The 12,250-nt window shown below is 49.1% G+C and overlaps 1 protein-coding gene across 1 annotated transcript in view; it reads left to right on the forward strand.

Annotated features, from left to right (window-relative positions):
• The window catches only part of ATP11C (ATPase phospholipid transporting 11C (ATP11C blood group)), a 50,669-nt gene that overhangs the window by 28,084 nt on the left and 10,335 nt on the right, over positions 1–12,250 (forward strand). Inside the window, exons 17-25 of the mRNA XM_074148221.1 lie at positions 332–435; positions 1,032–1,213; positions 1,759–2,022; positions 2,373–2,547; positions 3,235–3,337; positions 5,052–5,197; positions 5,579–5,638; positions 6,667–6,794; positions 11,335–11,470. Of these exons, the coding sequence (XP_074004322.1) occupies positions 332–435; positions 1,032–1,213; positions 1,759–2,022; positions 2,373–2,547; positions 3,235–3,337; positions 5,052–5,197; positions 5,579–5,638; positions 6,667–6,794; positions 11,335–11,470 (1,298 nt within the window). The remainder of the gene's footprint in view (positions 1–331; positions 436–1,031; positions 1,214–1,758; positions 2,023–2,372; positions 2,548–3,234; positions 3,338–5,051; positions 5,198–5,578; positions 5,639–6,666; positions 6,795–11,334; positions 11,471–12,250) is intronic.

Consider the following 12,250-nt stretch of genomic DNA (forward strand, 5'->3'; position numbering starts at 1 on the left):
GTCGGTCCCATAAGGTGTGGGATGCTGCTTTTACTCTCCCTGAAAAGGTTGCCAAGGCTTTTGAATAGGGCAAAATAAACTGCTTTGCCCAGCCTGCTGCAGAAAGCTTGCTCGGAGGCAGGTAGCGACACCCAATATCCCAGACTGGGGACAAACAAGGTTTTGCACAGGTTTCTTGAGGCCACTTTTGGTGGACAGCCAGGCTTCTAGCCGTTCCTTCTCTAGTCCTGCCACGTTTCATCCCTCTGCCTCATTTGCTGGCTGCTGAGTCTGTGAAGTCTTTCTTTCTACAGCTTGCGAACGCTACAGACTATTTATAATTTGCTTTTAGGGAAGTTGCTTCTCTTCTGTAAAGGAGCAGACTCCTCGATTTTCCCGAGGGTGCAGCAAGAAGAGATCCAGCAAACCAAAGTCCACGTGGACCGCAACGCCATGGTGAGCATGCAGCAGGAATTTGGCTGGCTCCTGGGGTCAGGAAGGCCTTATTCCAAAAATAGGGATGTGGCCTTGCTCTGGAGGGAAGTGTTGAAAATCTGAGTGTCACTTCACATTGTTTTGAAGCCAGGCTTCTTTCCTTTTCTGTCTCTTTGGCTTCCACCTTTATTTGACTTTTGATAGACTTATATGGTTTCCATCACAGTTGTGTCTGAGCATCTCCCAAGTAAGTTAAAAATAGAAATAACAATAGCAGGCGGTTTTCTCCGGTGGGAGAAGTGCCTGGTCCCAGTCGTGGGGACGCCCGGTCCCCGTTGTTTCTGCTGGATGCACGCTCTCGGCTCTGCTCCTTCTCTTAGTTTCTCTCTTGCCATATTACATGCAGGTAATAAGCATAACTACCATTAAGAAATTACTGCATAAACACAGAGAAATTGGGCTTTTGACTCGAGCCAACAAATTGTCGTTGCTGTCAGGGTCAGTACTGACAGGAAGCACCGATGGTAAAGAAAAGCACTAACCCTAAAGCGAGGAGCTGTAGAAAATCTGCTTTTTTGGCGCCCGTCCACTTTATTTTCTCTCCCTCTCCCTGCCAGGATGGCTACCGCACGCTCTGCGTGGCGTTCAAAGAACTGACTCAAAAGGAGTACGACAAAATCGACAGGCAGCTTAACGAAGCGAAGATGGCTCTGCAGGACAGGGAGGAAAAGATGGCCAAGGTTTTTGAAGACACAGAAGCAGACATGCACTTGATTGGGGCCACCGCTGTAGAAGACAGGTAAAGAGGTGACCATGACCACCGACGCCGTGGTTTCTCCTTGACGTTGCGTCGGGGCCCTGACTCGCCATGGTGGGACCGAGCAGCCAGGGCAATTAATTACTCTGTGGCACAACCCATTGCACAGTGCCCTAGTTGCTAAAATTGTCTGGTGTAGTAGGAATTAGGATTTCTTAATGAAACCACAGCAGTTCTTGCACTTCTAGAAAGTGAATTAAGCACGCAGCCTTAATTTGCACATCAAAACAAATTCAGTTTCGCAGGCAGTTAGAGTAACTGCATGTGTAAATTAAACTTATTCTTGACTCTTAGGTCTCACAGTATAATGTGGTGGGTTTTTTTTTTTGTTTGTTTTCTTTTTTGGCTGCACATAAAAATTTGGGATTGCTGGCTCGTCATCCTTATTCCTGTGGCGGTGGTCTCTCTCCAGCACGGGGAAAATCAGTTGATTTCTCTCAGGCTGGTACTTCCTGCCTGCAAAACAAGGATTTTATGGATTAAGTGTGGGCCAGCCTGAGGAACACTGTTTTCCTTCTTGCTTGCAGGCTGCAGGAGCAGTCGGCGGAGACGATCGAAGCCCTGCACGCAGCCGGCATGAAGGTCTGGGTGCTGACAGGCGACAAGATGGAAACGGCCAAATCCACCTGCTACGCCTGCAGGCTCTTCCAAACCAGCACCGAGCTGCTGGAGCTGACGGCCAAAACGGTGGGCGAGAGTGAGAGAAAGGAGGATCGGCTCCATGAGCTGCTGATGGAGTACCATAAAAAGCTGATTCAGGACGTTCCCAAAAACCGGGGAGGCCTGAAGAGGTAAGAGAGCCGGAGGAGCCAGCCCGTGCGTGCTTTGCTGGGTGCAAAGTCGATAGAGGAATAAATAGGAGCAGGTTGTGGCCCCGGGGACTGGCAACTTGCCGACACCGCAGCTGGCCCCTTCGCTTTGCTCATCATCCCTAGCTTTTAGTTAGTTTTGAACTTAATTACACAGTTCCCTTTGTGAAGGGCACGTGTTAAATCCAAGATTTGTAAGATTGCTGAGCCCCCTAAAAGGGACGTCAAGAAGATTAATACGAAAGCAATTTCTTTTCCGCTATCCAGAGCAGCTGGATTGAGTTCTTAAAGTCTGATTTTTTATGTCAAACCCATTCCTCGTTGTGTTGTAGAAGCTGGACGTTGAGTCAAGAATACGGCCTGATTATAGATGGCTCGACGCTGTCGCTGATCCTCAACCCTTCTCAGGACTCCAGTTCTAGTAATTACAAAAACATATTTCTCCAAATCTGCTTGAAATGTACTGCAGTCCTCTGCTGCCGGATGGCTCCTCTGCAGAAAGCACAGGTATTTCATTTTGCTTTTTCACCATCTGAAGCCCATCATTAGGTGATGTGAGGCACTCTTAATCCACCAGCTGGGACTTGACCTGATGGTCTTCATCAGCTAGGGCTTCCCTGGGCTGTGTGTAAGCCTCGTCTGAGCTTCAGAGTGGGATGGAAACGCACCAGCCTTTCAAATCTTGAATGTAAAACCTTTGTTTGATCTGCTCACAGGATGCCACAAGCCCAAGCCAATTAGAAATGAAAAAGCCCTGTTTGTCCTTTTTTCCTTTCGAAGTTTGTCAAGTGGAGTCTGTGACTTCATCACGATGGTTCCCCAGCCCGAGCGACGGGGTGTTTCTGCCCCCCTTCCAGGGAGCGTCTTCTGCCCCCGAAATGTCCCAGAGGTCCCAGCACTGGGAGATGGGGCTCTACCAGAAGAGAAGGATGGGATGATGCTGCCTGGGATTTGTTTTTAAATACTGTCCTTCAGCTCTGTGCAGCTGGGTCTTGGGTTTTTTTGCTCTGGTTGGTGACCGCGAAGGAAATAGCAAAGGGTTTTATTAATGTCAGCTCTCCAGGCTGTAGAAGCCTGGCTACTTGTCCTGAGGGGATCTTGCAAGAGGGTCTCTGGAGGCTTTTTAACTCAAGTTTTGGTTTCCTATCTTTTTTTTTTTTTTTTTTTTTTTTTTTTTTTTTTTAAATCTCTTAGATTGTGCGAATGGTGAAGAACACAAAAGGGAGCCCGATAACCCTCTCCATAGGGGACGGCGCGAATGATGTTAGTATGATTTTGGAAGCCCATGTTGGAATAGGTAAGAGCCCTGGTACACCTGTCTGATGCCTAAGACTCGTCTGCTCTTGCTGGGGCTCACTTTTGATGCGCAATCAGTATTTCCAATGGCACATGGCTAAACTGATCCCACTGAAAAACGTGGAAAATCTGCTGTTGCTTTCTTTGGAGCCAGGGTTTGACTCCAGATACATTCTTGGGATCCTCATATAGTGCTCACCTTTGCTAATACCACTCTTTATCAGTGATAAACTTCAGAGTTGAGACCCCATCTGGAGTCCTCAACACAGGAGGGACATGGACCTGTTGGAACGGGTCCAGCGGAGGGCCACGAAGATGATCAGAGGGATGGAGCACCTCCCCTATGAAGACAGGCTGAGAGAGCTGGGGTTGTTCAGCCTGGAGAAGAGAAGGCTCCGGGGACACCTCATAGCAGCCTTCCAATATCTGAAGGGAGCCTACAGGAGAGCCGGAGAGGGACTCTTTGTCAGGAAGTGTAGTGACAGGGCAAGGGGTAATGGTTTTAAATGGGAAGAGGGGAGATTTAGATTAGATAGTAGGAGGAAATTCTTTCCTGTGAGGGTGGTGAAGCACTGGAACAGGTTGCCCAGGGAAGTTGTGGCTGCCCCATCCCTGGAGGGGTTCAAGACCAGGCTGGATGGGGCTTTGAGCAACCTGGTGTGGTGGGAGGTGTCCCCGCCCATGGCAGGGGGGCTGGAACTCGATGATCTTTAAGGTCCCTTCCAACCCAAACCATTCTATGATTCAGAGTGTGCTCAAAAACTCTGTGGCCAAATTCAAGGTGGCAAAGGTTGCTTGCTGGTCAGGGGAAAAAAAAAAAAAAGTAGCAAACTGGCAATTGTTGCAAAGGCAGAGCAATGAAGATATTCGATTTTATTAGGGCTAAGTGGTGGCAGCTGCTGGTAACTCAACCCTGGGGACCCACACGTGTTTCCTGAGGGCTGCTGCTCAGTTATGTTGTGTCTGCCCTCTCCGTGTGACTGGCATCAGGCTGGAAACGATCCTCCTTTCTGCAGAGTGGTGTCGGAGATACGGGAAATGCTGGAGATTTTTGTAATACTGCTAAAGAGGAGAAAGGGCAGCCTCTTTCTTTGGGGCTGTTGGAAATGCCGCGGGGCCCTCTGATGAATGGGGTCCTGGTGCAGGTCATTCGGATGCGGCTTTTGAGTAAACAAAACTGTCTTTCTTGGGCTCTGATCTGCGGGGATGTCTTGGGAGGCTGAGCCAGTGAAATAACTGGGAGATACGGGCAAGCCCGCAGGGAAACCAGTTCCTTATCTTTTATCAGGTTTGCTCAGATACTTTTCACCACACTCCCTTACAAAGGAACTCAGGCAGCAACCTAAATACAGCTTAAAAAAACTCCAGAAGCAGGTCTGAGTGTTGCGGAGCCAAAACCACACCAAGCCTTGCAGCACATTAGTGTTTTGCTCTCCTGCAGCACTTGGGGTGGGGAAAAATGGCCTTTTTCATACCTTGAGACACTGCACGATGTGAACAAACCCCCCACAATGGGTAGCGTTGGTCCAGATTCCAGCCCCTTAGGGATTAACCCCTTGCTTTAGCATCGGTCCAGATTCCAGCCCCTTAGGGATTAACCCCTTGCTTTAGCATCGGTCCAGATTCCAGCCCCATAGGGATTAACCCCTTGCTTTAGCATCGGTCCAGATTCCAGCCCCATAGGGATTAACCCCTCGCCATGCTTCTATCTCCAGGTATAAAAGGCAAAGAAGGACGGCAGGCTTCCCGAAACAGCGACTATGCTGTGCCAAAGTTTAAACATTTAAGAAAATTGCTACTAGCACATGGGCATTTGTATTACGTGAGAATAGCACACCTTGTACAGTATTTCTTCTATAAGGTAAGGATGCGTGTGTGGCTTATTTCTTTGTTTATGCTCTGGGTCTCTTTGCCAAGATTAAAAATTAGTAAACAGGGAAAAAAATGTATAGGTTATTTTGCAACTCTGTTTTCCTTCCCTAGAACAGGCCATGTCTCTGCCACGTGCCTGTCAGTTGAAAACAATACTTGCAGGGGAAAGTGAAACGTGACTTTATTCCAGTGTCTTCTGCAGATATTAATTGCTCATTGGATTAGTTTTGTGCTTGGTAGAAAACAGTGCCCTAACTTGTCTGATATTGCAATGTCAGACACCAATGTCTGATAACGGGGAGAAATTATTTGGATTTAGACTGAGAAGTCAAGCACTTCCCTGCTAACCATTTGTCTTTTGTTTCCCTAGAACCTTTGCTTCATTTTACCACAGTTTTTATACCAGTTCTTCTGTGGATTCTCACAGCAGGTAACTTCCAGTAACGTGTCTGTAAAGCCAGGATGAAAAAGCAAGGGGCACAGTGAGGCTTCTTAACAGAGACCTGGCTTTTGGTGGCCCATCCCTTCCTCACCTCCCTGTAGAGGACAGTCAGAACTGACCCCATTGCTCAGCACCGTATCTGGAGCATCATATTTTTGAGACCCATAACTGAAAAGAAAGAAAACTGCTTTCTTTTCTTCTCCATCCACCACCCACGAACACAGAGCGACAACTTCCTAAAATAATGGGAGAGGGGGTTTAGCTGGTTTGTTGGCACCTGAGTTTTGCCGTTTCTCCTTCTCTTAAAAGAAAAAGTTTTCAAAGACTTCCCCATCTTTTCTCCTCTGCTCTGGTTTCCTGCATTAAAGGAGTCTCTCAAAAGGAAGAACAGTTCGTTCTTTTATGACAACCTTTAAAAAAAGCCACTCGGGGAGTGTCATCAGAGCCTTGCTCAGTCCAAGCGAGCGTCAGAAGGACAGGTCCGTGTGGTGGGTGGGCTCACATGCTTGGAGACAAGAGCTTTGGCTTTTGTGTCAACTGATTGTGTCTGTTTGGGCTCAAAAGTAACGGTGAGGAAGAGTAAATGATAGGAGATAATTCTCTGCTTGTCTCAGCAGAACCACTTTTTTTAAAAAAAAAAAAAAAGAAGAAGCCATAGTTCCTCTGAAATATGTAGTCTTTAGAGAGTCACAGGAGACATCAAGTATATTAATAGAAACAGCAGCACAAGAGCAGCTACAGAAAAGCTGTGATAAGGGCTGTTTAATCACATTTTTCTGGTGAACAAGCCGGAGATGAGAGCAGCCGGTTACCAAACATCCTGGCGGTGGGTGCGGGGTCCCAGCCAGGCGGCCCGAGGTGCCTTGCCCCAAATGAAACTGTCCTGTGTGCCTGTGACTAAGGGGTGAATCTGTAGGGTAGGTACAGAGACGAGGGCTGGAAACTTCTAATCTCTCTGCGGGGAGACTTTTAAAGTGGAATTTCTCTCTCATTTTACTCCTCCTTCCTCTTTCAAGCCACTGTACGACGCTGCTTATCTCACCATGTACAACATCTGCTTCACGTCACTGCCTATCCTGGCCTACAGCCTCCTGGAGCAGCACATCAACATCGACACGCTGATGGCGGATCCGCAGCTCTACATGTGAGTAGCACCGGGCTTGGGTGAGCCTCAGAACTACTTGGTTTTATCCACGGTTTAAGTTCTGTGGGCCCAGGAGTATAAGCGGGTGTTATGGTTTGAGAGAACCCATAACAATCTATTGTCGTTAGACAATTATTCTGTCACCCGATGACCCCTCCCCACCCGGAAAGGGGAATCGGGGAACACAAAGAAACACAAGGGTTGAAATATAAATAGATTTAATAGACTAAGACTAAATCATTAACAATAATACTAAGGAACCAGTATTAATCCCGATACTGATAAGATACACAGGAATTATACTCAGCCAATTCTATCGGTAGGAAGCCGTGCACTCCCAGCAGGGACAGCCGATGTGGGACACTGGGCGCGCAATGGCTTCAGGAGGAAGGGAAGGGCTCAGGGCTCCGGCACCGGGGCAAGGAGTTCTCTGGACCCGCCACCATCAGGGAGAGAGCCAGCTACGCAGCAAACTTTTCTAATTTATATTGGATGTGACGTTCATGGTATGAAATAACCCTGTTGGCCAGCCTGGGTCAAATGCCCAGGCCTTGCTCCTCCTCGTCCCTGCCCCTGGCAAGGCTCGGAAACACTAACCTTGAATCCCACAGAGCCTGGCTGGCTATAAAGTAAATATTTTCACAAATTCAGACAGTAGAGTCTTCTAGAAGTGCAGTTTTCGCCAGCATTAGAAGAAAAGTTAGTCCTGTGTCTTTCAACCCAGGACAGCGGGTCTCCCTGTCCCGTGTCAGTGATGGGATCACCATGAACTGCAGAAAAGGCTGTTTCTGCCCCCTCCTGGCTCTGCTGATGCTGCCTTAGAGATAAGAAATGCCCTATTTAGCGTCTGTTTCTACTTGTTTATGCTCCATGGCAGTATCTGGTCTAGCAAATTGCACTGCTGTGTCTGTATAAAAAAATACACTGTAGGTGGAATTCTTCATGCGTAAGAAAAATGAAGCTTTGCATGTGGCCAGACCATTTGTTCCCGTTAGCTTTGAGGCAGGCACATGATAGAGCATGTAATGGACGGAGGGGAGATCTGACTTTCAGGAGGAAGGAAGATCCGTTCATTTTCAGGAAGACAAATGTTCCTGAAGCCCAGGGCAGGCAGGTAGTTTCTCAGCTGGTCTAAATGGATATCCTCCCCCAGGCTTCCCCTCCACAGGGCAAATCATAGAATCATAGAATTGCCCAGGTTGGAAGGGACCTCATTAAGTCCAACCATCAACCTAACACTGACAAAAAGCATCATTAAACCATATCTCTAAGCACTACGTCTGCCTGGCTTTTAAATACCTCCAGGGATGGTGACTCCACCACTTCCCTGGGCAGCCTGTTCCAATGCTTCATAACCCTTTCAGTGTAAAAATTTTGCCTAATATCCAATCTAAACCTCCCCTGGTGCAACTTGAAGCTGTTTCCTGTCGCCTGTGACCTGGGAGAAGAGACCGACCCCCATCTCTCTACAACCTCCTTTCAGGGAGCTGTAGAGAGCGAGAAGGTCTCCCCTCAGCCTCCTTTTCTCCAGGCTGAACACCCCCAGCTCCCTCAGCCGCTCCTCACAAGACTTGTGCTCCAGACCCCTCACCATCTCCGTTGCCCTTCTCTGGACACACTCCAGCACCTCAGTGTCTTTCTTCTGGTGAGGGGATCAAAACTGGACACAGCACATGAGGTGGGGCCTCACCAGTGCCCAGTACAGGGGGATGGTCGTTGCCCTAGTCCTGCTGGCCACACTGGTCCTCATACAGGCCAGGATGCTAGTAGCCCTTCTGGCCACACTGCTGGCTCATATTCAGCTGCTGTTGACCAACACCCCCAGGTCCTTTTCCACCAGGCAGTTCCAGCCACTCTTCCCCCAGCCTGCAGCGTTGCCTGGGGTTGTTGTGACCCAAGTGCAGGACTCAGCACTTGGCCTTGTTGAACCTCATCCCATTGGCCTCAGCCCATCCATCCAGCCTGTCCAGATCCCTCTGCAGAGACTTCTTCCTTCAAGCAGGTCGACGCTCCCACCCAACTTGGTGTCATGTGTGAAGTTACTGAGGGTGCACTCGATCCCCTCGTTCCAGATCATCGATAAAGATATTAAAGGGAACTGACCCAAATACCAAGCCCTGGGGAATATCACGTGTGCCCAGCTGCCAACTGCAATTAACTCCATTCACCACCACCCCATATCAGAGCCCATTAAGGGGGAACTCTACTCTTTCATCCATGTGCTCAGAGTTTTTTGCCACGTTGCCCAGGGGAAGGACAATTTGTGGAGACTGTCTCTCCTGGTGCTTTCTCTCCTTCCTTGGTTGCAACAGGGAGAGGCTCCAGCCTCCCACAGAAACTGAGATGCTTCCCATCTTCCCCCGACATGTGCTTGGGTGCAGCCCTTCAGCAAGGACTGAGGAAGATGCTTTTTTGGGGAAGCCCCTCCTCATCCGTCGCTGTTGCTAATTCCCTGACCTGGCAGTAAGCTCAGCGCTGAGCTCAGCCCCGGGGAGGAGAGGACACCAGGTCTGGCCAGTGCCCTGACAAGCCCCATCACCATCATACAGTGCTCCTTGGCCGTGGAGGAGCTGTGCGTGGCAAAGCCGTGCTCGAGCCAAGAGGGACAGCAAAGGGAATTAGCAGGTACCTAAAGACTGGAGCGAGTGCAGAGGAGGGCAACGAAGCTGGTGAAGGGCCTGGAAAACAAATCATATGAAGAGCGGTTGAAGGAGCTGGGACTGTTTAGTATGAGGAAGAGGAGGCTGAGGGGAGACCTCATCACTCTCTACAGCTACTTGAAAGGACACTGTAGAGAGGTTGGTGCTGGTCTCTTCTCACAGGTAACTAATGACAGAACGAGAGGGAATGGCTTCAAGCTCCAACAGGGTAGGTTTAGACTGAACATTAGGAAAGAATTTTTCACAGAAAGAGTGGTCGGGCATTGGAACAGGCTGCTCAGGGAGGTGGTTGAGTCACCATTCCCGGATGTGTTTAAGAGACGTTTAGATGTGGTGTTGGGGGATATGATATAGGGGAGAACTTTGTAGAGTAGGGTAGATGGTTGGACTCGATGATCCCAAGGGTCCCTTCTAACCTGGACGATTCTATGGTATTACATGGATATTCTAGATGTTCTAGACGTTGCTTTAGAAAAATCAGCAGGTGGCACAAGGGCTCTAAGGCGAGGAAGGAGGTATTGGGTGCTTTTGAAACAGATCCATGATTGATTAGACCTCTGTGTTCCTCCACTCTCATGGCAAAATGCCACCGCACGTATTTTTAAACAAATTGCTAATTGAATATCGTGCGGCACGGCCCGATAGCAGCAGGCCTCCGTGCGTTCCCCCGCTGGGCTGTCTGATCTCCGGGGTCTGTCAGTTGAGGGAAAACAGATTAATTGTGCGGGCAGATCACCTCGGTTTGAATATTCATGACCTGAATGCGCTGCCGAAGGCAGAAGGGCTGCTGTGCCTCAGCCGTACGCAGTGCTGAGCTGCTGCAGTGCAGATCTCGCGGCGGAGAGGCTGGAAAAGCTGCAAAACAGCCCATTTGGGATGGAATGTGAATGCAAAACAGAGCTCGTGGGGAGCAAGTCGGTTGTGTTCTCTCTCCTTGCGACAAAACCCGCTGACAGGCTGGTTCATCCCTGCTCCTTGCTCAGACCCAAACTGCGGTGTGTTAGAGCGTTGCCGGTGCATCTTCCTTCACAGGATTCGGTGGGGTGTTGTTTTAGAAGCTGCAGCTATAGGAGCCCAGCACCACACTTGTTTGCAAGGTGCATCATTGCTGAAAATGGATGTATTGCTTTAACAGTTAGGAAGAAAAATGAGAAAAGAACAGAGATTTTTGGTTTTACCCTAAACGTGCTTTTCTCCCTCATCAATCTTCAGATTTTAAAGAGGGTAATCTGAAAAGATAATGATGCAGGAAACTTTTTTTTTTTTTTAAACTCCCTGAGGGTCGTTCTCCTCTGCCCGTAGAGCATCCATTCGCTGCTGCTGCCTCCGTGCCAGATCTCAGCCTATATTCAGCCACGAGCCTCCTGCTACAGCCCCCGTGTTAAAAACACCCACCCTACGATTCAGGAGATTATTTTTAGCCTGTGCAGAAAAACACCGCTTCCAGGAACGGGACTTGCAGGGCTTTGCTCAGAGAAGGGGGCTTTGTGCCTTCAACAAAAAGAGGGAAAACATGGATTTGCTGTGTTCCGTACGGCTCTTCTTTAGCGTTGCCCCGGATTTAAAATTCAAAAGTCAGATACCATGGGTTGTGCAGGGGCTGCAGGGAGAGGCTCAGGACAGTGTCACAGCTCTTTGCTTTGGGCTGGCTTGGGTTTTAATCCAAGCTACCCAGAGGAGAAGGACAAAACAAAATTAATATGCTGAACCCCTTATGATTTCTCACAACGAGCAGCTGTGTGTGGCAAATGTTGTTTATGTCGTGTATTTAGGAGTTTTACCTCCTCGTCCCCAAAGCCTGGGGACCACCAGGCTGCGAGGGGCTTTGCGGCCCATCTGAAACGTGACGGTGATGCTCTTGTTGCTCCATCTCTCGGCAGGAAGGTTTCCGACAACGCGATGCTGCAGTGGAGGCCGTTCCTGTACTGGACCTTTCTGGGCGCCTTTGAAGGGCTCGTGTTTTTCTTTGGGGTTTATTTCCTTTTTCAAAATTCATCGTTGGAAGATAACGGAAAGGTAACACCACCCAAAAAAAAAAAAAAAAAAAAAAGGGAAGAGCAAGATGAGTGTGTGTTTTGTGCACTGGCTCTTTTACATGCCTGGCAGGGAATATCTACACGCTTAATCTGTGCAGTGTGTCTCGAGTCTTGTCCCACGGTGTAGCCTTGCTTATGGTGTGATTTTTGCAGCAAATGCTTGAAATGAAACGTTTTCCAAATTGCCATGGAAACACGGCAGAGCTGGTTATGCTCACTAGGTAAAATAACTAGTTTTACAGCTTTATTCCAACCCGGCGAGCTTTGCAGAGCGCTCTTCCACTCTTGCATGGTCCCAGGGCAGGAGCGGTGTCTGTCCTTCCCACCCTTTGAAATTCGGCTGGTGACAATCCACCAAGTTATCCCACCTCGATAAGATGCCGCTTGTCGGTGCAGATGTGGTACGGGGCTCCGAGGTGGGATTTCAGCCGCCCCCCTGCCTTTGCGGGGGCGGGGGGGGGGGGGGCTTGCTGCCGTTTGGAAGCCAGCATAAGTTAGCACCGCTGTCAGGAGGAGCAGGCTGTTCCTCTCCTCCTTGCTGTCTGCGTCCTCCTGCCGCTTCTGTCAGGACGAGCCACCTGCACGGCCACATGAGGGAGGTGTGGGAGCTGCTCCGGGGTAACTTGCACAGAAAAAGGCGGTCGGAGGGAAAGATTGAATATTTTTTTTCTCTTTTTCCTTTTTTTTCTTTTCTTTTTGCTGGTTAACTGAGTGCAAAGCAGAGTGTTAGCCCGGTGCAGCTGCCACCTGTGGTGGCCTG

This window comes from Numenius arquata, chromosome 5 (genome assembly GCF_964106895.1).
Source record: "Numenius arquata chromosome 5, bNumArq3.hap1.1, whole genome shotgun sequence".
Lineage (NCBI taxonomy): Eukaryota > Metazoa > Chordata > Aves > Charadriiformes > Scolopacidae > Numenius > Numenius arquata.